The sequence below is a fragment of the Astatotilapia calliptera genome, chromosome 17 (genome assembly GCF_964374335.1).
Source record: "Astatotilapia calliptera chromosome 17, fAstCal68.1, whole genome shotgun sequence".
NCBI lineage: Eukaryota > Metazoa > Chordata > Actinopteri > Cichliformes > Cichlidae > Astatotilapia > Astatotilapia calliptera.
Genome location: NC_137438.1, coordinates 37,178,349 through 37,205,359, shown reverse-complemented (window position 1 = coordinate 37,205,359; position 27,011 = coordinate 37,178,349). Strand labels below are relative to the sequence as shown.

The window sequence follows — 27,011 nt, the reverse complement described above, 5'->3', positions numbered from 1 at the left end:
AGAGCTGGCTGCTTCTGGTGACTCAGGGCAAAACGTCTGAGTGAAAAATAGAAAGTGAGAGAGGGAGAGAGAGAGAGATGGCATTGTTCGTAAGGTTGGTCCGAGCAAGCTGGACTGAGGTTGAGTCTCCTCCCCTCGCTCTCTCTCTCTCTCCTCTCTCCAGCAGCTCCCGAACCAAAAGCTTACTGTGGATCCAAAAGCCGGACGGGGGTTTGCTGCAACACACACACACGCACAGACACACACACACTGTTTCTCTCTCCGTCTCTCGGCAGGTGGACGGGGTTGTTTTGGCTCGGCTGCAGGGCAGCAGCTTGACTCCGTTTGAGCCAATGAGCCAAAATAATAGCCGACGATTCCAGAGTTATTGTCAGCGCTTTCCCCCCTCTGCTTTTCCCAGAATCCTTCTCAGCTGTGCGGGATCCGAATCAGAACGTCGCCCTCGGATGAATTCATTCGCTTACGCATGAAAATACAACAGTGGGATCACCAGTTGTTTGTACTGTACGCTCCAAACCATACAGACAAAACAAGGAAAGATGATTTTTGAAACTGCCTAATCCACTCTGATTGATTCAAGCGCCAAAATGTTGCAGGCAAAAAAATATAAATTGAAGGAAATGTGCAGAAAAACATCTAGAATGACGTGTGTTGGTATTTTACTCAGTGCAGACATCATACAGTTTAAACAAGGAGCTGAAGAATTTTCAGAATATGTATGTGTGATATTTTCAACATTATTTACATCCTTAAAGCAACTTAAGAAGCGAATAATGGAGAGAACTGCAGTTTAAATACTCAACACTTCCTCTTGCCTAATTTTTCTTTTAACACAATAAACTCCCCTCACACCTTATTTTTTTCTCACGGGGTATCCTCCCTCACCCTCATCTCACACCACCCAATCCTGAAAATATGCGACCCACACCCGTGCGTGGGCACCAGACTCCACCCGTTTACCTCACACAACACCAACATACGCAGACACATACTCGCATACACACTCAGCATCCCATACGTCAGAGAAACAGGGAGTAGTGTCTCGTATTTTCATGGAAAGTGTTGTGCTGTCCTCCTTTATTATGTGATTTTTGGCCCGTAATTAGCACTAGTAGATTCTTGCTATGTTTCCATTCAGCTATCAAGCAGATTTTATTTTAAAAAAAAAAAAGACTTCTTAAAACATTATGGAACATGAAGAGTGAATTAAGTGCATTTCCATATGCTGAGCTGAAGGAAATAAATCCTTGAATCTGAACGAGGTGGAAAGAGTCTTTCAAGAACCGATTTGTATTGGACAAGTTGTTTTTGTTGTTGTGGAACATCAGCCGTGGACGTATTTATATATATATTTTTTTAGAAGGAAGACAAAAACAAGCGATTTGCTTCTAATGAACTAGTGAACAAGAAGATAATGCATAGACAGGTCACAGTTTCAGGCTTTCTAAACCAAACGGCAACCTCTGGGGCTTAAAAATGAAGTTTGGGGCTGCAGTTCCTTTAGTGACCACTAGGATGGCTCCAAAAGCACGTTAATCCCCACAGTCTCCCATGGTTAAAAGCCTTTCACTTAAAGTTTAAGTATAAATGGCACAGTCGGTCATTTTTTTTAGGTTATTTAATAAAGATTTATTGATTAGTATACGATGTGTATATCTCTGAAAGCAATCTTATAACTTATTAAAAATACATAGGAGTGTGTGTCATTTTGAGGAAGGTGCCATGTTGCCCCGCCATTTTGAACACACAGTGGACAACAAAATACCACCTCATATGGCCTCATATGTAGTACACCAAAGGTGAAAAGAAGTTAACCCGTATTCATGTCTGCACCTTCAAACTCAAGATATGAAGGATCATACCTATGTTTGATCAGCTTTTCAATTCAATTCAATTTTATTTATACAGCGCCAAATCACAACAACAGTCACCTCAAGGTGCTTTATATTGTAAGGTAGACCCTACAATAATACATACAGAGAAAACCCCAACAATCATATGACCCCCTATGAGCAAGAACTTCGGCGACAGTGGGAAGGAAAAACTCCCTTTTAACAGGAAGAAACCTCCGGCAGAACCAGGCTCAGGGAGGGGCGGGGCCATCTGCTGCGACCGGTTGGGGTGAGAGAAGGAAGACAGGATAAAAGCTGAAAAGGGGTCCTCTTCACTGAAGAAGGGAAAATGTGAAGGAAAGAGACAACACAGCTTGCTCCTCACCTCAAGCCTCAACTCCTGAACTGGATTGAGGACTGACAATGGACCAGCTAAACGACAACAGTTGATTATAAGCTAACATTATATCTCATATTATATAACATTATATATATATATATAGCTAATGTCGAGTGCTCTAAAAATGACACTTTACTTCTTATAAACAGTTTCATTCAATTCGCACATCGTATGAGACTTTATTTAAAAAGCGTCAGAGTCTAACTATGTTTTCTCCACTTCAAAGAAAGTTTCTCTAACAGTAGCAAACAGTCGAACAACAGCTAACCAATGCAGACAAATGTTGTCTGTTGCTGTCTGTCAGGTGTCACCACCACTAATTTGAGTCACTGAATTGATCTTCTCAGCTGTCTCTGTGATGTTTGTGGTTTTTGGAGAATTTTAATGGAATTACGCAGTAAATAACACAGCCTGCTGTGTGGTACAGAACATCATTGCATTACATTCATACAGTTTATAGAGGTAGCTGGATAGTCTAAGCCAATAACTTGGCACGCCACCCTCTCATCCAAATATGGTTACTTCTGATACCAAAACAGCACCCAAATATTGTGGCTTCAAAATGCAAAGCCCAGAAAGCAATGAGTGATGTCAAAGAGTCCATGTCCATCTTTATTTTACAGTCTGTGGTTCAAACAGATCATTTTAACTGATTCGCACATGTATGTGTGGGTTCTTGACCTCTATTTCTGTGTGCGTGTATTTTTGCAGTTTGTCATGGGTGACAGTGGAAGTTCATTTCTCTTAGTGTTCGCCACATCAATCAACATCCCACTAAAAGATACAGCACGCCATCCCCTCTTTCCTTCTCATCCCCTCTTTTCTCTCCCTCTCAGCTCCTCCTGCCCATTTCCTCCCATTTTGCCATCCGCCGCACAATGAAAGAGCCTCTTGGCTTTTATTAATAGTTAAAGTGGCCCCAGCCTGTCACTGGGGACAATGGCTGCAGCCCTGTTAATAAATAAAAATAATAACTAGGAGATGGAGACAGAGAGGGAGTGCAATGGAAAGAGAACAGGCGACACTGCCATTTGTTGTTCCCTCTCACTTGTCAAAGCTCTTTGGCTTAAAAGCCTCTGTCATTGTTGAGGGAGAGGGGGCTGGGGGGGGGGGGGGGGAGTGAGAGACAGAGAAAAATAAGGAGAGAGAGAAAGAGGCAGTGCCAGGGGCTAATAGCACCTGTTGGGGTGATGGTGAGACAGCTGTCGTGGAGGGTGGGGGGGGGGGGGACACAGGAGCACACTCTTTCTTCTACTCTTTCTATGCATGTTTTTGCAAAAGACTCTCTATCGACTCGTGCTCCTCCTCTTCGCCCTACCTTCATCCTGCTGTGAACCGATTCCCTGAAGGCTACAGTGGCTTCTGAGTGAAAGCACTAGGGCTGCTGTCTTACTGGTTAAGTGGCAGCGTTGAAGACTCAAGGACAGAACAGGGCAAGGACAGTGGGAAGACAAACAGGAAAAAGTGAGAAGTGGACTTGGCTCGAAGTTCAGCGTTGATCCCGAGGTGTGTGTTTTTTGCAAATGTGTGCTCACTGTAATCAGCAGGGCATGGATGTTGTCGTCTCCACGCCAGAGGAAAGGACCTGATTCAGGCCTTGAGGGAAGCAGAAATTAATGTGCTCTATTTTTTGAGTGTGTGTCATTATGTGAGGGGGGCTTGCGTGCAGGTTTGCAGGTGATCGGGTGTCGTTTAAATCCTTTAAATCTCCAGGTGGTTTGTCAACACTCCACTGTGGACAGAAAGGGAAATAGACGGATGAGAAGGAAAGAAAGAAGTTTAGGCAAAGTGCTGCTTTTTTGTGTACTCTGATTTGTTGTTGAGTGTGGAAGATATGTGTACATTCGTGTCTCTTTTAGAGGAAAAGATGCACTAAGCTGTTCAACTCAACACACCGGACATCCCCCCCCTCTCCTCTGTGGAAAACCTGAGTGTTTGTGCATCAGTATGCATGTGTATGGGTTTATGCATGCAGGCTGTCTCACACCAGCGAGATTAAGACTTTTCTTAAATCAGTCTTGTCATTATAGGGGAAGGAAAATAATCTGGGGACAAACAAACTTTTTTCCTGCTGTCAGCGTTTGCAAGTGTGTATACATCTATGTGTGGAGCCACATATACTGTATGAGCACATTCAAGTGTGTGTGTGTTTGCATTGGCTGATAGGGTTAATCTCCGTACTCAAAGTGTAAAACCTCTCTCCTTAGGAAGGCCTCCCATCCCAAGTGCAGATGGCTCCCAGTAAATAAAGTACTCTCTCTTTCTTTCTCCCTCTTTTGTCTGATCACTCCTCTCTCCTTCTCGTTCACGTCAATCACAGCCAACATTGTGACTACTCGAGGTTCATGGCCATATATCTGTGTACGCGTTTGTTTTTTTCCGGTGCTTATATGTGCACACATCTTAGGATTGGATCTTTCCAAGTATACACTCACCCGTGTGACATTTCCATTCCCCTCACTGTATGTGTACTTGTGTGCACAACTGTTACCATAGTTTGATTGTAATTAGTGAGTCTGCGAGTGTGTGTTTAGGTAGTGGTTTGTGCGCGTGTGTGTATGTGCGTGCGCCTGTAAGCGTCTGTGTGGAGTGTGTGTTGAAAACAAAGCACTAGCTGATAATGTGTCCATTGTGGCGGGTGCATTAAGGCCCTCTTTGTCTCAGGGCCCACAGGGCTAATGATTCTCTAGCAGCAGGTGAGAGGGAAAAAAGCCTCTCTTTTTTCGTCTCTCTCTCTCTCCCCCCATCTCCTCCACTTGTCTCTCTCTTTATCTTGCGTTGCGCTCCCTCGCTCTCTCCCTTTTTCGCTCACTTGTTTTTGTTTTTCAGATTTCCTCTCTTTCGATTATCAGCTCCTCTCTTTCCGCCTTTCTCTCCCTCTCTCTCCTGCTGATGCGGCCATTAGGCTGAGCCGCTGCTGCCTTTATTACAGCAAATGGACTTTAAATGAGCTTTATTGTCATGTTGGCCAGCCATCTGAATCCCTCTCTCTCTCCCTCTCCCCTGCCCCCCCGCCCCTCATCCTCCCCTAAACAGAGGCCCCCAGCATTGAGAGGCTGTTGTCAAAGGACTGGAAGGATAAACTTTTGGCCATGGGCTCAGGGCACGTCGGAGAAATTAAAGGTACGGTAAAACTAAATTATGCCAGAACTTAAAGACTTTAACCCTGTGAACTTGATTGAGGCACTGACGATGTCCATTGCGGGAGTAAAACATCTAGAGTTAGATTAAATATATGAGGCAGAAAGGCCTAAAGCGTGGTAGGTATGACATCTAGTGATGGGGCCATATTGTAAAGATGACAGCTCAGGTTAAAGTTGACCTGAAATGAACTAATATGAACTGAATTCAGATGAAGTGATCCTAAATGAACTTGATCTGTCCTGAACTAAACCAGGACACCTGCTTCATCTTGTGCGTTTGACCAGCGCGTCAAAAAAAAATAAGTTAATGGTGTCTCTGCTAGTCTCGCAGCTCGCTGTTAATTCACTGCTAATCGACCATTTTATCCACAACAACCCTCTTTAACACCCAAGAGCGACACAGGCGGAGTAGGACAGAGGGCAGCAGGGGATACAAAAAGGGAACAAGTGGAGCTGTGCTGTGAATATGCAGGAGCAAGAATCAACGAGAACGAAAGCGAGAGAGGGGAAAAGATATAAGAGAGGCAGAAGAGACTGTGGCCATTATTCCCTGTAACTCCAGGGCAAAGCCGTCGTTCTCCTCCAGTAATTGAGCTTCATTAGGAAGCAAAGCAATATGTAATCAAAGAGCCTCGCGGAGCAGCGTGGCCATCGAGAGCAGGGCTCCATTGATCAAACCTCCTTTTCCCAGCTCCCTGCCGCGCTGACATTTCTGTGTAGGGGCGTCCCGCTTGGCGCACCACACACCAACAGCTGGGGAGCAATGTGTGTGCATGCAGCGGAAGCACACATATGCACGTTTGTGTCTGTTAAGCCGGTGCGTGTCTTACATAAGAATCTGTGAGAAAAGGTAGAGCTGCGGAGATACTAAAGTGTTTGCTTTAATAGCGTCAGTGTGTAGGTGAGCGCACACATTGCTCTCACACTGTCAGCGCATCTCTTGATTTTTTTTTTTTTTTTTGCCCCCATCGAATTCCATTGAAGAGCATTTTGTGGGGAACAAAGTGAGCCACTGCCTCCTGCTCCGTTGGCTTTATTGAGAAGAAACATTGGTAAAAAGGCCCCATGCGGTTCACATAGCAATACACATACACACAATTATGGAACTCATAGTCCTGGAATAAATCTCCCCACGGTGTTATGCTATTAACGTCGCTCCCCCACACTAAAAAGTGACAGCACAGATGAGAACAATTGCTTGAAATCTGGATAACATTTTTATTCATCATTACATTTATATGAGGGGAAATGCTTAAACCCCATACAAGAGACTTTTAAAGCTGCACCAATCTCTTTTTTTTGGGGGGGGGGATAATCTTTGTACAGCTGTTTGCTTTTTCTTTTTTACTTCTGCTTGAAATCTCTGCTAAATATTTATCTCTACACTGCATTCCTTTTTACAATAAAGTTGTGTGAAAAGACACTGTAAAGTCTAGTTCCAAAGTTCCAAAGTGTGAAATGATCGCTTTGCTTAGCTGCTCAAAAGAAAGGAAGAGAAAAGCAACAAAAAGAAAATAAACTGGTGCCATTTATAGTCTTAAATAGTAGCTTTGTACTTGAAGCCATTTTTCTGTGATTGGCTGACCCTCGCAAACACCAGGTAGTTTAGGCTTCTGGACTCTGAGATTAGATACCCGAGGTATCCTCTTCCTTTGGCTGAAGAATAGAAACACTGCCTGAAACACAGCTTCTGGAGGAGGGCTAAACCTAAGCTTTTGGCTCATAAAGATTACTTATTCACTGACCTTGTTATCTTTATTGTCTTTACTCTGGTTTAATATGACCATCTAGGTACTTTAGGTTCATTCTGTACACCACCCATACAGGATGAGACAAAACCAGGTTTAAAGTCATTACGACAATTAAAAGGAACAGCTAATATTGTGTGGGGAGAGGATGCTGGCTGAGAGAGAGCAAGAGAGTTGGAGGAGTTTCACTTGGTTCCACTGACCGGTCAGGAGAAGGTAATTGTTGACTGGTCTTCCTAAAACAAATTAGGCAAACAGGATCAGGCAGGTACACACACAGCTAGCAGGAGCAACAGTGGTATTCCTAATAATGTACTTACTATGTGCATTTTAAACTCCTCATTTATCTTTAAATAAACAATAAATGCAATAGAAAGGTCTGACTATAAGTAACTTTATTAGGATAACCAATTCTTCTGGTTTTTATTACTACAAACTACCACAAAACACCCACCATGTTAAGTACCTTAATTTCTCACCTTAGTATTGACTTGATGATATCAACTAATTTGATTATTCAGAGAAATTAAGTTCTTGTGTCCAAGTAAATATACTTCTTTGCATATGTTCTGCATTCTCTTATTCTACTTCACATCTATAATCCATTTCCTCCTCTTCTTTCTCCCTCCCTCCCTGGCCATCTCATCCCCACTCCTCCTTACTTACCCAGGGGGAGTTATCAGTGCAGCCGGGGTCATTAATTAGCACCGAACACAGTGACAAGTATTACATTGTTACAAATTGGTTAATTACCCTGCGCACGAGTGTGTGCGTGTGTGAGAGAGCGCGAAAAGGGAGAGAGTTGGTGTCGATTCGGGGAGTTTGTAGGTAAGCTCAGGCCGCGGCAATCAGCCTAAGGAGAAATGTGTGTAAACCAATGGAGGAAACCAGTTATCGATCCACCTGCCTGCCTCGCAGCAGCTGAAGAAACAAGGCAACGCGAGCTGATTTATGGGGTGACCACAGAAATTCTCAAAGTGTGAATGGGAAGAAATGAGAAGCAAAAGACGGGGGCGCCTCATGTCGGCGTTGGAGATTTTCGACATCTCGTCTCAGTTACTGAGCGTGTCGTTTTCCTCGGCCTTAGAGGGGAGCTGGAAACAGCTTGCAGAAAAAGAACGAGGACCGTCTTCCAGGCTCCTGGTTCGAGGAATGTCCGTTCACATCGGCGCGCACGCGCTCACTCTTTGGAACCAATTTTCTATATGTGTGGGTGTGTGTGCAGAGGGAGGCTAACCCTAACAAGAAAGCCCTACAATAAAAAGCCTCCTTTGATCCATCCTTTCACCTTTGCAACCCCCCTCTTAGCCTCTTTTTTTTCTTTTTCTTTTTTCTCCCCTTCCTTCACACCCCTTCACCCCTCCGTTTGAACATGCCAACGTTTGTAACACAAGGCTCTTTCTTGTCTTGGTCAGCTTTGGCTACACACACACATATACATTCTGGCTCTACAAAGGTGAGTCTGTGAGTTAGGACAGCGGCGTGTTTATTTTTCCAGCGGCCAGTGCTCCCGACAGTTGCCTTTATTGTTCATTGTTGGCGGATGGATGGAGCGCGGGGGGAAGTGAGGGAGAAGGGGGTGTCGGTGGGTGCAGTGGGGGTGGCGGTGGGTGAGGCGGCAGCTACCAACAGGGGAAGACAAATGGATGGCTCTCACCTTCCCGAGCGGTCAAAGGCCAGGTCAGCAGACATGGCCTACGTCCCCCCCCCCCGACACAGATCTCGTCTTCTGGCTCCCCTCTTTCATCCCCTGCTGTGCTTCTCTTTCTTTTCTCCCGTTTCCTTCTCTTCCTTCTCTTTCTCCCTCTTTTCTTGTCCTCATCTGGTTTGACTGGTGCAGGAATGTGGCCCTGTTAAAGGTAGCAGCTGAAGAACAATGGGGGATTGTGCTGTTCCCCACACACACACACACACACACACACACACACACACAACAAAGGCATGTAGGCAAACATCAATATATATGACCAGACATGGGCGCACACACACATACTGATTTTGCCTCCGTGTGCCTCTCTCTAACTACATCCTGTTGAATGATTTAGGCCTTGTGTGGAAGCGCGCGCATGTGTGTGTATGTGTGTTTGTAATGGAGCTGGTATGTCAGGATCTAAGGAGTCAAAGGTCAGGCCATGCTAAATGTGAGCAGGAGGTTGGCTGACTGCAGGGTAAACACAGACCAGACACACTCTCCTTCTCTCTCTTTTCCTTCTCTTTTTCTCACAAGCACACTCATAGGAAAAAAAATACAACTCAATACTGCTACGGAGCACTTCCAAATTTATCCATATTTCAGCACCAATCGGATAAATATTGATTGTACTTTAAGTTTTAGTGAAGAATGTCAATTTGCAAACCTGGCTGAAGATTCGTTTTGTTTGGTAAACGTACGATTCTGGCTCAGACATTACATTTGCTTTGCCTCTTCTTCCCACCACATTTTGCCTGTTTACAAATACTTCCTCAGCCATCTTTATTTTCTTTATTTCAATACGGCAATAAAAGCGGTGATGGATGTGGCTTGATTAATCACTGCTGGCCTTCTGTGCCCAGGAGAATGAGTCAACATCTGGTTTTACAACCCTGCTGCACACAAACGGCACTTTACCCATCTTCCTTTGACATGCCCCCTTCTACCATTCAAAGCCCCTAACCAGTCATATATTAAGTCAGCTAACAAGTCATGGATAGCTTTGCTCTGTTTTTTCTTTTTGGTTTCTCTGACCCTGACTTCAACCCCAATGATTCATGCCATCCTTTGTATAGCCATTTTAATTTACAAAAACTGAAAAAAAAAAAACAGTAAACTACAGGGTTAATTTTAATATTTGAGGTGCTCGGACTCATCCAGCTGTAACCAGCCTGTTTTTAATTTAACAAAGGAAATATCAAGTCTAAAAACTGGAAGTGGAATTTCAAAAAGCATGGGGTAACCTTAGCAGAGTACTGCTTATTTCATATCACCTTTGACCTCTGTTGCCCCCCCTTCTTCACTCTTGCCCTTTAGGTACCCCAGACAGCCTGGCGGAGAAAGAGCGCCAACTCATGGGCATGATTGGCCAGTTGAGCAGCCTGAGGGAGCAGCTCTTGGCGGCCCATGAGGAGCAGAAGAAGCTGGCCGCCTCACAGATGGAGAAGCAGAGGCAGCAGATGGAGCTCGCCAAGCAGCAGCAGGATCAGGTATAGGAGCACGGTGCATGTGAAGGGCCTCATTTGGAAATGGCGTTTACTCCATGCCTATGCTGCAAAAAGAAAAAAAAATGTCCATACTAACAAGCCATTCAGTCTCCATTACTTGGTATATGGAGCACATTGTTTGATTGATCGCATTGCAAAATGTAAACTTCAAAGGTCAGTACTGTTTAAAATGCATCTTATAGGTCTACAACAGAAGGTGGATTTGAAAAGCAACAAATCACAGGATTTTCTGTCCCCTGCACGCTCTTTCTTCCACACACACACACACATCTCATGCAGCGCTCAAGCAGCCAGAGACATGCGCCTTTGGCAGCTTAAACACAAGGACATTACACAGGAATCAGCTGAGGGTATGTAGTGTTGGAGCGGATGTAGAAGAGACATGCACACACTCCCAGCTCCCAGGCGAGAGTCTGCCAGGTATTTGCATAGAGAAGGGTTTCCCTTTTTTTGCCATGCTTTTTTGCTCCTGGAAGGCTTGGTTTTACAAAGAGAAGGATGGGCCCACACACACACACACACACACACACACACAGAAATACAGCTGTAAGGACAAATCACCTGTGACAAACACAATGCATTACAGTGCTCCTGGCTTCATCCTGCACCAGCACACAGTGCATGACTCTGACATTATGAAGACTTTACTCTATGTGAATTCTTGTGTTTCTCCATTTCTTTTTAGGAGTTGCTGGAGTTTCAGCTCAAAAGTTACTTATGTTTTCGCTGTAGCTGTTGTGTTTCATTGAAAGCATTGTTTTGAATGCAAAACAAAAGTTAAAGGTAAAGAAAGTGAAAAATTACCTTTCAAGAACAAAAGTATTTGTATTTTTGTCTGTTTTCTAGGATTGTAGAAGCCAAATTTCACATAATTGTGTAATTCTTTCCTAGTTAAATAAAAGACGCAGTCACATAAGTGAAAGCAAGCAGCTTTAAATTATCATATGAGGCTAACTGTTAAAAATTGTGTGCTCATTATTTTCAGCTAACATCAGTATATCAAAAGCAGTCAGTTGTCAGCATGTCAGTAAGTGGGTCGGTGTTGAGTCCATATGAAATGAGCTTTTTAATATTTCATACCAGGGCACTGACCCTCTGTCGTACAACTGGGGCATCAGAGACCTGCAGATGTGTCGCATCTCCCACAGGCTCTGCACACACGAACGCACACGCATGCACTTTGTATGCAGTTCTAAAAGCGCATGGTGTGCTCTGTCCACAGATTGCCCGGCAACAGCAGCAGCTTCTACAGCAGCAACACAAAATCAACCTCCTGCAGCAACAAATCCAGGTGAGGCCAGCTTGTGTCTGCATGGCCATCCATATGATGTGCGCGCATGTTTGTGTATGTGCCCTTTGTGTGTTGGGTTTGTGTGAGCGTGCGAGTATGTCTGCGCGCGTGTCGGCATCACCCACAATAGCAATTTTGTGATTGTGATTGTTGCAGCTTTTCTATGCTCAGCCATCAGCATTTGGGGCCTGAATCAACGTTGACTTATAATGGTGACCCCTCCTCCTCTAACATACACTCATACAAAACCTGTGTAATCACTTAAAAATAGGTCGGTCTGCTTGGAAAAATCAAAAGTACTCTGTTGGCAGTATGTGCGGTTTAAGTGATTATTACATAAATCCAACTTGCTTGTCACACTGTCGGTGAAGTCCACTTTTCTGATGTTTATTCCATTGTGTCTGAGAGTGACTGTTAAAGGAATACAGCACCAGCTAATCAACCTAGATAATGGTAGCAAGTGTGAAAGAGAGACTCAGACAAGTAAAACCTTATTTTCTGATTATTTCAAGGCTGTTACGTTCTAAAGTACAAATAAACACACCCACCTCGGCACAGCTCTGCAGGAAAGTTCCACATTGTTGATTTTTGTACGACTGCAAACCCATAGAAACTATACTGTCCAATATGGCATCCTTGCTCTTTTTGTGCGTAGCTAAGCCCCTACCTGATTAACCTGGTTGCTACGACTTTTTTCCCCTTTTGAACAGAGGTTGATGCCAGAAACACTCTTAACACTGCAAAATAATAATAATAAAATGAGAATCCTCACACTCTCATACTGCAGGCCAAGTAGTACCCTGTGTTTAAAAAATAAATAAATAAACGTTTCAGTTGTAGATGTGATTAATATTGCGTGATATTTTTGAGTTGGGTGGTTGTTGTATGAGATACTTGTTTATGTTCTCGCTTCAAAGGAGATTTGTAAGGGACTTTCATCACCACCGAATCCTATGAAATGCAAAATCAATAGGCCTTTATTTAGTAATGGCCAAATCTTATCATGTGGTGTATAAAAGTGAATGTTAAATAGCCAGTAAAGTCAAATAAAACTGCAAAGTAATTCAAATTAAAAGTCCCTTTTGAATGTGAGCCTGGTCCTCGGCTTGAGAAAATGGGTGGGTTTATATATGTAACACTTAAAAATGGAAGTATTGTACTTTTGGGTCCATACACTGGAGTCTCTATTTTGGTCCAGGTGGCTTGGAACGAATAGCCCAGCCCTTTGTAAAGGCAGATGACACTGAATTTTAAGCTGAGAAAGCTGGGCTTTGTATCATAAAGAGACACCCTGTCCAAGAAAGCGCGCACACACACACACACACATACACACACACACTCCCTTTCCCCTGAGAGTTTAGCCATACACGGTTTGTGTGATAAGAAACCTTGTGATAGCATGTGTGTAGGACGTGTGTCTGTGTGTGTCCACGATACTGTGTAAAGCAGCTGTGTTTATTTGCTTTATGCGAATTAAATTCTTAATTGTCCGCGTTTTGTCTCTCTGACAAAAAAAGCGAGCACATGTTTGCGTCTGAGGAGTTCTCTGTGCCTTCTCCATGCGTTCGTTTCTTAACCCATGCGCTTGTGTGTGTGTGCGCGCGCACTACAGCTGTGTGTGTGAAGCCATAAACACGTCCGCTCATGATTCACTCCCTCACGACCCCGCCGAGACAAAGCTCTCTTTTCCCATGACTTTGCAACCTTTTCCCAAACAAGCGTCTCTCCATTGAACGGGCCCAACAATAGTTTCTCACAAGCAGGGGCAGCTGTAGGCAGCCTCGTTAAGAGAGACACACAATCAACAGGCGCTCATCACAGCAGCTCAAAACACTTAGACATCCACATATATGTTGCACACAACAAAGTATGCGAATACACGGACAAACATCCAAAATATACGCCTTCCCTTGCCCGTTCACACATATCACAAGCGGTCGTGGAGAGTGCTGCACACTCGCTCGATGATCAAACACACACTCGTCATCAAAGACTTGGTTGAGAAATACACTGCTTAATCATTCATGAAGAGATTGTCCACACAATCCCACAATACAATGGCCTGCCAGAGAGAGGGCACCAGGTTCAGTGTGTTCGGGTGTGTATGTACGTGTATGTGTGTTTTGTGTCTGTATGATAAGCCCCTTGTGATTGCATTTCCCCCTAACAAGGCTGAGTTCAGCTGTCCCTTCGTGTGTGTGTGTGTGTGTGTGTGTGTGTGTGTGTGTGTGTTTGTGTGTCTCCGTCCTTGGCTTTGTTAGACTTGAACCCCCAAAGGCCTGTGAAGAATGCTTTCAACCGTCCACTTGGAAGAGGTGATGAAATGAAACGAATAATCAAGCTCATGAAAAAGAGAGGAGAGTGACACACATCCTTCATGAAAAGAGGACAAATTATTTATTGTCCTTGTGTCTGCTTTCTTTTCTCTTTTTTTCCCTCTCAGGCTAGCGATATGCGTGTTAGCTTTCGCTATTTAGGCCAGCAGCACTCGCCGAATGCGGTGTAAGAAAGTTCATTTGCACAGACGGGCATAACAGCAGCAGAGGCTAATGGCATACAGTAGGAGCAGCACACGCACATGTGCACCTTCATTGTGTAGACGCTCATTAGTCTTCACAAGTCGGTGATTGGCTGTCTTCTCACTCTAATTGATTCTACCTGAAATGATCCATGATTTAGCATCACTTACAATCCATTAATTTTAATCATCCACTACATACACACACACTCTCCCTCACATTCACATTGTTTTACTTTTGAGTGAGCTGTCATACACTGTCCTAATCCTCAATCTTCCCTGGATGTAACCCTTACTTTTATTGTGATAAACCGTCTAAACCTAACCTTTAATTGAAGTCCTGACCGTACGTTATCTCTAACTTTGCCATAATCCTACACCAAAACCCCAAACATGACGAAACCTTTCCCTCTGGTTAAGCAGAGACCTTGAAAAACACCCTTTATGTTATAAAACTTTGTGTTCATTCCAAGGGTTCAGTCTAACTTGTCCACACAGAAATTCCAAAACAGGAACATGTGTGAACATAAGGACGTACAAGACACACAAAAACACATGCACACACACTTTCCTACCCCCTGCTAGGGGCCTTCTTGTTAAGCTTGAAGGGGTGAGCACATTTTCTCAAACTTCCCTTTACTTTCCTTCTCGTCTCGTCTCATTCTAATTAAACGTCTTGTCTCCGAGGCTCCCCCCGGTGTTTGCCGGGGACGACTGTTGCTGCCGTGCGAGGAAGCGCGACAGGGATGAAAGCAGCTCACCTGCCGTGAGGCTCAGGGCTTACCTTGAGAACACGCACACATTTTTATAGGATTGCCAGACACAAATGCACAATATATATTGAAACAGAGGGATGAGAGAACACAAGTGTGGCCTGCCTAATGAATCAAAACTCACTCATGCAAAGCACTCACACACACACTTTCAACTGTGTCTGCTCCTGTAGCGCTGCCCCTGTGTGCTGTCTTTAATCTCATCAAGAATCACTACTGCTATAGGTCAAAGGCAGCAGAGCAGAGAGAGAGAAAGGAGAAAAAAAATCAGAAAATGAGTAAAGCCACCTGATGCTTTGACTGGTTTAAGAGAGCCCAGAATTGGCGGCGACAGCAGCTAACAAGGTCTCTATTAAGGCCATCCTACACTGGTAACTCTATCTCACATACACAAAGCTAAGTGTAATACCTGATGCAATCACAAGCACAAACTCCTGTCTCTATCTGTGTTTTTCATTGTTGGGAAGAGGCAGACAAAAACATTGAAAAACATTTATTGATTTCCACGCACACGGTGCAGACCATGAACGTAACACAGGAGCACCTCTGTAGTCTTTGCATAGGAGCAGCTAACCCAATTGGCTGTGTAATTATTTAATCACCCCCATTACACCGCAGCCAGTGTAATTTGTGTTTTCCTTACACAGTGTGTGTCAGCATGCACACACACGTATGCACTAATAAACTGGACTGCAACCAAACAGCCTTTCCCACTGAGGCCCACCCTCTCGCTCTCTCTCACACACACACACACACACACACGCTTTCTCAGGCACAGATATACCTGTGTGTGCATCCTGCAGTGGCACTGCCACCTGAACCATGCCCCTACATTCACAGCACACTGGCCTAATAGCCCACTGTCCATAGAAAGTTAATGGACTAATATTAAAAGCCAGCTCCCTCTCTCTCTCTCGGTCTCGCTCTCTCTCTCCAAATTAATTATTGGTTCTATCGCTCGCACATCCCCTCTTCAGCAATAGGTCATACAGGTCTTGCATTAATTGCCGGAGCATATGGTCGCCAACAGATTTTAGCTGTGGGACTCGCACTTTAGCGGGGGCTATTTTTTCGCGCGCTCAGATGCGAGCCATATTGTGCGGCGCTGGCAGCTATTGTTCGGCGCATTAACTTCATAGAGCTAATTACTCCCCAATAATAACTTTACCTTGGAGTTTTTAGCGCAGCGCGTGCCAACCAACCTGTTTCGCACCCCATATGTTAATTAGCGGCCACATCTTCATTATGCCGCAGCGGCGCTTTAAGTTCAAGCTGTGCCGCCTGGCGCGTGGTGAACGCAGCCTCGACTCGCTGCCAATTATCCAACTCTTGCTCCCCTCTCCGTCTCTCTTCCTCTCACTCGTTCTCCCTCTCTTGTTCATTCTGTTCTCTCTATCTGCTGTTTATTTCCTGAGAAGTTGTCTCGCCAGGGTGAATTGTCAACTTCTCTCTCTCTTTCCGTCCCCTTTGCCCCTGTGAAATTTCTCGAGAAAAAGTTTCACACTTGTTCTTAATATATGTGATTTTTTTTTTCCCTCCTTCTTCTTCTGCTTGGAGTAATTTTTTTCTTTGTTTTGCATTTAGCTTTCACTGATTAGAGGCATTTTTCAGATCCAGTTTCGTTTCAGGTTTCTGTTTTGGGTGTGGAGGTGGGGTTTGCAGATGAAAGCGGCAGCGCCTCTTATTCTCCACGTCAGCAGTAGCAGTGTGAAGATTTGTGTGTGTGTGTATTGTAGGTTTTCATGTTCGCTTTGGGCCTGATGTGAAAGAGAAGCTGAGGAGCGCATTATTCCCAAAGCTCCTGCTGTTTAAGAAGTGCCTTTTCCTTTATGTGAGATCTGGAGATTGTCTGATAGATCCAGCCTTGCTCTCCCTTTCTCCTACTCTTACTTTCTCCCGCTTTTCTTTTTTTCCTTCTGTCAGCTCATCTTTGTCTCTGATTTTTATAGCACTCTCCCTCCCTCTTCTTCTTGTTGGTTTCAAAGTTTACGGTGTGATCACAAGGCAGAGCTCGTGAGTTGCTTTAAGGCATTATTGTATATTCAATATTAAATGGGAAAGAAAGCTCCTACAGTATCAGAGTGATTGATCCTCTGTATTATGTGATAGCCACTCCACAAACAAACACACTCTCAGTTTTTGAGTCCCTCGCTCAACTTGCTGCGACCCACGTTTCCTGCTTTGTGTGGCTTATGAAAGTCGATAAGTGTGAGTGTCAGTGAGCACGTTAGGCGATTGCTGCTACTGATCGGCTCAGCAGCTGTTACACTAACTCAGCTACTATGAGAGCAACCTATGTATGGGAATTGTTCTCTATAAACCATTCCCCATCTCACTCTTGTCTCTGTTTCTCATCCCTTTGTTCTTCTTCCTCCTGATCTTCTTATCCCATTGTGATGACTCATACTGTACATAATGCGCAACAGTTCTGTAGGCTGATTAATGTCTGCCTATTGTATGCAGGCATATTGTTCTGAGATTTAGAAAAGGAGGGGATGATATAGAGGAGAAGGTAGCTTTTCTCTGGCGTTTTCATTGGCAAAGAAAGAAGCAAAGTCATGTGCAGACACTGAGTCACACAATATAGATATACTAGTGTGTGTATGTATAGTATATATGTGCTACATCTGCCTCAAACTTATCTTACTCTGCTCCTCTGCTCTCCTTCCCTCTCCTCCCTCCGGTATATTACAGCATTTCTAGCCAGCTCTACTCCAGCATATGTCCAATTAGGCCTGAAAGGCAAAGCAGAACTGTTCTGTCTGTGATTCGTCCCCGCAGGGGTCCTGTCCGAGCGTCGCTCTGGAACGCCTCCCCCTTCTGATCGTGCGTCGCAGGCGGCACGACGGTTTATGGTTAACCAAAATGGTGGAGTAATTATTGTTTTTGGTGTAAGGGGGGAACAGGAGCTGCGCTGTGATAGTTTGATTACAGTGCTGCTGGCTGCCGCGTGCCGACACACACAGGAGCGGGAGGAGGGGGATGAGGAGGAGACACAGAAACACACACACACACACACGCACAGGAATTTACAGTACACTGTAAAATCACTGTTGATACTGAGCGACAGCCACTCTCTCTCTCTCTTTTTTTCTATTTACCTGTCTCAAACACTAACCACTTAAAGGGCTCACATTGCTGAGACATTACCCGATTGTACCGTGGCACCACCACCATTCTTTATGATTGTGCAGCCATTTCCTTCATTCCAGATCAATTTTCCACATCAGTCAGCTTTTACTCACCCATTATCCTATTCAGCCATTACCTTCTCTGGTCTCCTGGCAAAATAAGAGTGACAGAAGAAGAGGAAGAGAGATTAGTTGCAAAGAGGGAGCAAAGTGCTTTGCAACCAGACATGTGCAGGTCATGGGCCTTAAGACATTATCAGGGATTTGATTTAAGCGGGGAAGCCTCACAGTTTAACATGGAAACTTCAGGATGCCCGTCTTTCCTTTGCTTTTTTTCTTTTAAATTGAACATAGCATTAGTTCTGGCAGGTTTCACAGTCAGCCTGAGGCAGCAGCCCTGGCAGATCAGCTGTTCTCATTGACAGTCACATCAGCTGATGGCTCAGCTAATAGCTTTCTGTGCATCGTATTAGCATATTTGAAAGCTGCATATCATCAGCCTGGTTGGTGTGGCCTCTGCAAGCCGCTGTGGAACCCAACTTCACCTCCTTTCATCCCTTTTTAAACTCAGTCAGTGTCACATCTGTTACGTCACTGATGCCTATTCTGTTCTGAGCTACTCCTGAATTTAGTCTTTCCACAAATGCACAGGGAGGTCCCGGAACAGAGGCATACTGCCAAATACAAATTACTGCAGATGGAGAAAACAATCTTCCTTTTGACTGTAGTGGTCCTGACAGAAATCTGTTTATACTGTAAAACAGAAAAAGACATCATTAAAGGTATAGTTAAATTGACAGAAGCTGTGAAATTGTTAATTAAATATATTACACTTCCAAGACCTGCTTCTTGTACTTCTAATTTTATTTGAGTACAGTGTGGGCGCAGCATTGTTGTAATCTTGCCATTTAATATTCAAAAAACTGGTGGCCAATAAAAAAGGCAAACTGTATGCTTCTCGTTACTGAATAAAAACAACAAAGAGGGCAAGATGTGTCCTAGGGCTGGCTCAGAGGATTACGCAAGATTGTCGCATTATTTTTTTACATTCTGACTTTTTTTAGAACAATTTCACCATCTTTGCTTTGGGATGCTTTGCTGTCTTCATCTCGCGTTACACCTTAGCTATAGGTAGAAACTCTCCAGTATTTCCTTCCTTCTCCCACCTTTTTCCACTCTCCATGTCTTCCTCGCCTTATCTTCTCCTATCTTTCCTCTCAAACTGTCAGTCAGTCCATCACGCGCAAGTCTTTGTGTGTTGTTTTTGGCAGAACGCTGTTTAGTGCAACCATCTGTCTCCTACTTCTCTCTCCTTCTCTCTCTCTCCTGTCATCCCTGCCAAAGTCACCCATCGGAGGAGCTTCTTTTTCTTTTTCTTTTTTCTTTTTTTTTCTCCCTTCGTCTCCTTTTAAAATCCTGGAAACCTTATGAAGTCGTATGGCTCTCTGCCGACAGGCGCGCACACAGCGTTGTGTCTGTGTGTTTTGGTTGGTGGGAGGTTTGATGCAGGGAGAAGGGAAGAGAGCACTGTCTTCCAAATAAAACGAAAAGGCCAGCTGTTGTTAGAGTTTAGTGAACTGTCCTCGTGACGTGGCTTTTTGTGTTTGAAATGACATGATGCTCTCTTTACAGCCGTGTGTTCCGCATTGATTACATGCATACAGTCTATGTATATGAATGCATTTGATTGTGTCACTGTGCAAACACACCTTTATTTTCAGCATTGTTCATATCGCTCCCAGTGCATGCACACATGAAGAGCTGTACAAATGGACAGGTCGTAATGTTTATGCCTTCTCATTTCCCTTTCTTTTCCCCCTTTTCCTCCCCCCTTGTTCTTCCCCCTCCTTCATCAGCAGGTCCAGGGCCAACTCCCTCCACTGATGATTCCTGTCTTTCCCCCAGACCAGCGAACTCTTGCGGCAGCTGCAGCCCAGCAGGGCTTCCTAATGCCCCCTGGCTTCAACTACAAGCCTGGCTGCAGTGAGTGGCATCCGTGCGCGCACACACACGCTGTACATTCATGAATAGGTGCAACTTTCAGAGTATTTTTTATGTGTGATGTTTCACATGTTTTTCACCAAGCAAGCAAGGTAGAGTCCTACCATTTTCCCACACAAGGAGTCTGGTTGTTTCCCAAAAGACGAGCTCGCCCCTATAACAACATCTCCCTCTTAATAGAAAAACCAGTCCAAATACACCCTTCCTGTTTACACTCTCTTTATCTCTCTCTCCCTCTCTCACTCAGTCCTTTTGGCTCCTTCCTTTTGTCTTGTCTATTTTTTGATGTATAAAAGCAACAAAATGAAGGCGTCCTGCAGAATTTTTTTTTTTTTTTTTGGCTATCACGCTCCGGCTGTGTGGCAATGTGTTGTTTACCATGATAGAGAGAGAGAGAGAGAGAGAGACAGAGATGGGGAGAGAGAGAGGAAAAAAGGAGAGGTTGGTGCTTGCCAGGGGATGCTGAGAATAAATGCACAGTGGGGGGGGTTAGCAGAAGGGGGGGGAGGGAGGGTGGTAATGTGACCTGCCCCAGGTTCTCCTCACATTAACACGGGACGCAGCCAGAACATGTTTCCAAAGCAGCCCCCACACGCGCGCGCGCGCACACACACGTCCAGACAGCCAGAAATGGCTTTGTGGAATTGCAAACACACACACACACACAAATCAGACACAAATATGTAAGTGTGCGCACAGGCTCGTGCATACTCCCCCCCACCCCACCCCACTTAGAGTTTCACAGCTTCCCAAACAAGTCCATTCCATTTTAATTAGTGCCATCTTCACCCACGCCCACTGCCCACGTAAATACCCTGTCAAGTAGTGGGCTTGTCTTTTCACTGCCTCAGCCAACTTCAACCGGACTGGCACACTGCGGCAGGCCAAGCCGCCCCTGAGAAAACTCTCTGGCAACTTTCGAAGTTGTTGTGAGTCGATGTAGTTTGGTGGTGAAGCTCTAAATAGGACATGTGTAGCATTGTGCGCTGACATATTCTCACGGCGCTTCGCAGTTTGGAAGACAAGAATACATTTTATTTGCACAGTATGGATTTCTGCGCATTCCAAGCCTCTCCTGTTTAAGCACTTGAACAGTAACGCAGTCTTTTTTCACGCTGCAGTTTAAGAAATCAGCTAGCGTCTTCGAGGGAGGATAACGAATAAATAAGTGCAAAACATACCTGCGTTTATGGTTGTAACTTTTTGAAAAAAGCTGGAAGCTTAATTCCAGCTATTTTTAGGGTAGCTTTGCATGAACAACAGTTCAAAATACTCTTCTTTAATCTGATACTAAACCTTGACGCTGCCCCTCAATTCATCCACAGTCTGAAACGTGCCAGTTTAGATTTTCTTCCTTAAACCCAGATGGGCCCACACTTTCAAACAGAAGCTTTGAGCAGAAGCTGGGTGGCATTTCTGTGCTTGAGTCTGGAGGAGAGGCTGAGATGACCATATCAAAGATCTTTGATCTAATGTTTACTCTTTATGATATCATATGGATCAAAACATGTCTGAGTGTGCAACTTCATACTAAGAGATCACTTTGTTATTTGAAATTTTGGCCATGTTTTATATCTTTAACTTTCAGAGTAAACAGGAAAAACCTAAAACTTTGGCCTAAATATGCTGTTTCCCGCTCTAAAGTTTGACAAACTCTGTTTTATTTGTTTGTTATTTGGAGATGAGACTAAAGTGATTCAAAGGGTGTTTTAGAGATGAGTAACCTAAACTAAACATCCCAAGTTCAAAACACAGGTTTTTCTTTTCAAAAATTAAGTCTGAGTAACTTGAGAAATTGTTCAGAACAAAGTAACACAGAAAGCTTTACTCTGTATGGTAAGACAACTGCATCGTCTCACTGTTGCTTTCATGTTGAAAGATTCTATAATACCTCTTTAAAAATAAAAAATGTGCAAAATTGTAACATCAAAGTGTCACTGATAATGTTTTTGTATATATCACTTGCCCTCATCCATCTCCCTCATTCGTCTGTTTGTCAGTGAGAAATCTCAGCCTCGTCCGCCTAGGTCGCTGTCCCCGAGCCAAGAGCAACATGTTTGCTTTTCTCTGTCCTTCTCCCTTTTGTTACAGCGACCCCCAGGAGGAGCATAAATATCCACTGGGCTCATGTTTGTCCAGGGAGCAAGGAGAACAGACCAATCTCCTAGAATACACAGTCCTGAAATAATTCTTTAATCCCTCCTGCCCTCCTTCCCAACTGGACAAAGGAATGTCTCAGCTTTGCTTTCACCCTCTTTTTTTCTTTTTTGTGTGTGTTATTTTTAAGAGTGAAGATATATGGGAAAATATGTTGTAAGGAAAGTCTGGCTTGTGCCAAGCTAGGACACAAAACGTACACAGGCAAATACACACAATAGATAGAGCCAAGAGGCTGATCACTGTGCTCAAGGTTCAGGTCAGAAATGCAAGGTCAAGCACTGAGAAGCTTCTCGAGTTTTCTTCAGATGAAAGAAGTTTCCTGGATTTAGATATCAGCACAAAAGCCCGATCTCGTCCACCAACTCCTCTTTAGTTAGAGAGCAAGTTCAAATACACATCGGAGCTTTCAACCAGCATGTTTGCACAATATGACCATAATTAAACACCGTATCCTCTTCTTTTCTCCCTTCTGCTCCTCTCGCTGCTATCCCTCACCCTCCACCTTCTCTTTCCTGTTATCTCTGACCTTTCTGTCCCTCTTTTTCTTTCTTTCTCTCTCTCTGAGTAATTACAGTGCAGCCTATCTGCACTTACTAACTAATAATCCAAACTCGCCCCTTTCTCCCCTTTCTTTCTCCACCTCGCTTCTGTCATCTCTTCCGCCCTGTTCATCCATCTATCTCTTGATTTATCACTCCTGACAGAAGGGTGAGAGAGGGATGAAGGAAAGGAAGAGACAAAATGGAGAGGTAGCGAGTAACTTGTGAAGAAGGCACCAAGAAGGAAAGAAGCAAAGGAGAAGAGTGAGGGGAGCAGTGAAAGCAGCGCTGTGTCCACAAAGCAGGAGAACAGACAGTTGAGGGGGAAAAAGGGAGAGCGGAGAACAGCAATCGGCAGTCGCGGCTCTTAATTACGGTGCTGGGGCCGGCTTTATCAGAATCCCTTCACCTCACTGCTCTTTGTCAGGGGGTATTAAGGAGGAGGACACACAATCAGGCTTTTCATTAGGGCCTTACCGGCAGCGGACACAAAGGATGGCTTTAACAGCTGCAGAAAGGGACTCAGGTGGCAGCGGTGGTGGTGGTGGGAGAGAGGGTTTATGGGGGAGAGGAGAGAGGGAGCAAGAGACTAAAGCGGGATGAGAGGGAGGAGAAAAACAAAAGGATGAGGGGAAAGAGTGAACAAGAGAGATGGAGGCTGATAGGAGAGGAAAATGGAGACGTGGGTGGAGAAGGGGTCACAGAGCCATCCTAGTCTAACAGGGGGGAGGTGGAGAAATTGAGGATAAGGTGCCATTGGTGTGTAAAGTGCTCGAAAGCAGTCATTGTTTTTAATTTGATATTTCATTTTATATAGAAAAAATGTGATTCTTGTCTTCAGGTGACCCCTACCCTCTCCAGCTCATCCCCACAACGATGGCTGCTGCTGCTGCCGCCACACCAGGTCTGGGACCCCTACAGCTCCAGGTAAGGCTATAGCACCTACAGCTGAGCTCTCAGAAATAAACGTAGGGGCCAGAAACATAAAAATGACTTCCAGGAGTAGCCACAAACCTTCAGATATATCACAGACGTTTCTCTTCTCACTGGGATGATGCCATTGTGAACAATTCCCCTAACCCTGACAGTGTTCACACCACATTCTGCTGCCCACTGAGCTAGACAAGACCACAAACACAGCCACAGGGGGGGGATGCGCAGCTGTCACTTTCAGCCAAAGTGTTGACACCAAAGTGATCCCACAAAAACATGATCTTTATGATCAGCGCTCAGGAAAGAAAAGCACACACAAACAGAGAGATGTGACAAATGTAAGCGTAGCCCTCGGCTTTGTCCTGTGATAGGGAGCAAATGTGGTTGATGCAGTTCAGTGGGAGCCGGCATGGAGAGCAGAGCACAGAAATATTCAGATTGGCTGTCAGAGGTAATTTGGGGGTGATGCTGAAGACATTTCAATCTCCCTTTACAGCACAGACTTTACCGAAGGCTCTGAATAAACCAAAAGAGGGATATTTCTAACCTAAGGAATAGGTTTGGATCACTGTACTCAAGCATGCCTTTAAAATGAAGTGTCCAAAACTTTTCGCATCACAAACCAGAAGTCAAAGCATTAAATCATTCTTCAATCAATCATTCTTCATTTTATCTGTTTCGGAGATGTTGACCAAACAAAGGAAACTATGACAAAGTTGAACCCAGGATTTAAGGGGCAGCTTACATCTACATGCACCTCAGGGGACTCTGTGGAAAGCAGGGCAGAGATGAGAGAGAGTTAAATAGGAAAGGTAAAACACAGGTGGGAAAACAAGCTGACATCTGTTATCCAGCTTAAAAGGAGGATGAGATTCGTGCTTTTCCTCTGTGTGTATGTAAAATAGGTGCCCCTATGGCGGCCACTTATGTAATCTTGACCACTGTCTGCCCTCACACGACTAGAACTCAGAGATCCACGTCGGCTTTGGGCCCCCCTCTCAGAGGGGTTAAGAGCTTGCACTGGCATCCTCTCACTCGCCTGTCTGAAACACATTAAGCACTAGTGCAGGGCTCACCCTCAGTACACTTGGCCACCTGTGTACATCTGAGAGAAACAGCTGCATTTGACACACATGTTTTCATGTAGTTCTCCACGTCTTTTCACTTACACACAAGGGGAATGATGAGAAAATATGGGTTAAAGGTCAGACAGAGGGTGTGTAATATATTTGCACCTGTCAGCCAAAACGTGCAGCTCCATATGCTAGACACTACAGGGAGAATAGAATAGCTGTGTAACTCTATCATGGAGAACGGACCCCGCTGTCGTCACTGATTTCATTATTGCTTGCGCGCCTGTGTGTGTGTGTGTGTGTGTGTGTGTGTGTGTGTGTGTGTGTGTGTGTACGTTTGTGTTTAGCCCCAGAATAATTTTCTCTGTCTGTTATCACTGCCTCAATCTAGCTGTCCATATGTTCGACTGTGTTCAGACTCACTCAAAATCTCCAGTCGAACAGCTTTGTCCACCTTGCAATCGGACACACACACACAAGCAGGGAGGGGCAAAAGAACACAACAAGTGCAAAAAAAAAAAAAAAGGAAAACCCATCTCACTCAGTCAGATTTCTTTCTTCCAATCCTCCAAGAGAAATACACATCCACATGCACGCTCACACAAACGCAGGCGCACGTTGAGATTAAGGCTTTGTCACAAAGAAACGGATTTGCCAGGGCTAACACAAGTACAGATGTCTCAATGTGGATGGATTTCCTTTGGGATTGTCTCTGCGCCCTCATTTGATAAGGAGGTGTTTCTGTCGCCCAGACGAGACATGACAGTTAGCTCGGCCCCCGGGTCGCCACGGCAACACAGCGGTTTGGCGGGGAAGACACGAGTGAACCCATTCAGCCGACACGCATACACAAATGAAGACAGAAAATGAAAGATTTTCAGATACAATGGACAATAAACTAAGGTGCATTCAGGGGAACATGCAGACATGCCCACGGGTGTGTTATTTCAACATGTGGGCTGGACTTGAACCACACACACACACACAAACATAGTGATTACAGTTTGTACACACGCTTCTCACATATGCTACACTTCCCGTGCGCCTGGGGTCTAAGGTTTAGTCTTCAACAATATGAAGAATCTATATTTGTTGTCCAAATTGAATTAAATTCAAATCCAATACATTTTGATTTGAAAAGGGGTTAAAGGGCTTTTTTGACAGTCCACAAAGAGCCTTTCTTATCTTAAGCACTATTGATCCGGTTTAGGTCGTTAACTTTGGTATCACAGCACATCTGACTGACTCACTTTGGGGAAAGTGGTATATTATATACACCCACTGATACAATATAGGATCAAAAACTGCATTTGGTACCTTGCTGGTTCAGTTTGCTTAAATTAGTATACCTGGCAATTTTATACATCCCTCTTAATTTTCTGCTAATAAATGACTGAAGTTATTGTTTAAAAACAGCAGCGGCTCCTGTACAAGCAGCTTGCATTGATGAAACTGTAAGCAGTATAGTCTGAGCTATGGATATTCTTCCTTTTCCAGTGTATAGGTGCAGGATTTTTTTTTTTGCTCACTCACTTATTTGCCTATGCAGGCATGAATACTTCCTTTAAATACACTCATATATTAAGCTTCTCTATGTAGCTCACACTTTGAGCAGTTGCTAATGTGATTTTTTTTTTTATTGCTGATAAAGCTGTTAGAGGAGAGCTGTAGTCTAACTGGGCAGTTGTGTTATTAAGCTGTCTGTGTAGGAACAACAGCCACAGAGAAACTGTTCAGCTGTTACTCTATGTAACTCTAGTTTTATGAGTATGAGTGTAGCCTCTAATAGGCTTCACCACTGGTTGTCTTGGGTGGCCAGCTTTTAGTCTGTCGTGGCTGTGGTTACCCCTTGGCTCCACTCCTTGTCAAGTGCCAAAACACAGAACCCCACAATCTTTTGTTGGCACGTTATCAACTAACACCTCTGTCTTTTATGTCCTATTTTCTGTGACATAGGACTCTGCAAACCCACTAAAATGTAAAAAAACAAACATATTTGTAATTTAAAGTTAGAGAACTGTTAAATTGATGAATTCTCCCTTAAAGTCCATAATATGAACAAGAATGTTACTTTGACACAATCCTGCAATAAAGTTAGTTGTCAGGCAGTCAGCTCATATAAGCTGATAGCTCCGTTTTTATACATTTTTATGCATCCAAGTGGCAAAGTTTACACAGGGCGCAGTATTTGCTTAAACTTGCCCACATTTCCTGCACAACTGGAAGCCGCTTTGCGACCCACCTCCACCACAGCTCCTCCGTTCACACTGT

At 44.2% G+C, this 27,011-nt stretch overlaps 1 protein-coding gene across 16 annotated transcripts in view; it reads left to right on the top strand.

The window, feature by feature from the left end:
• The window catches only part of sox5 (SRY-box transcription factor 5), a 254,966-nt gene that overhangs the window by 202,398 nt on the left and 25,557 nt on the right, over positions 1–27,011 (top strand). For 10 of the 16 annotated variants that reach the window (XM_080291864.1, XM_026147894.2, XM_080291867.1 and 7 more), the window contains 5 exons: positions 5,269–5,355; positions 10,131–10,303; positions 11,544–11,612; positions 19,891–20,017; positions 23,576–23,661. In XM_080291864.1, the coding sequence (XP_080147990.1) occupies positions 5,269–5,355; positions 10,131–10,303; positions 11,544–11,612; positions 19,891–20,017; positions 23,576–23,661 (542 nt within the window). The remainder of the gene's footprint in view (positions 1–5,268; positions 5,356–10,130; positions 10,304–11,543; positions 11,613–19,890; positions 20,018–23,575; positions 23,662–27,011) is intronic. The other 6 variants (XM_080291873.1, XM_080291871.1, XM_080291860.1 and 3 more) reach the window with 3 other exon arrangements.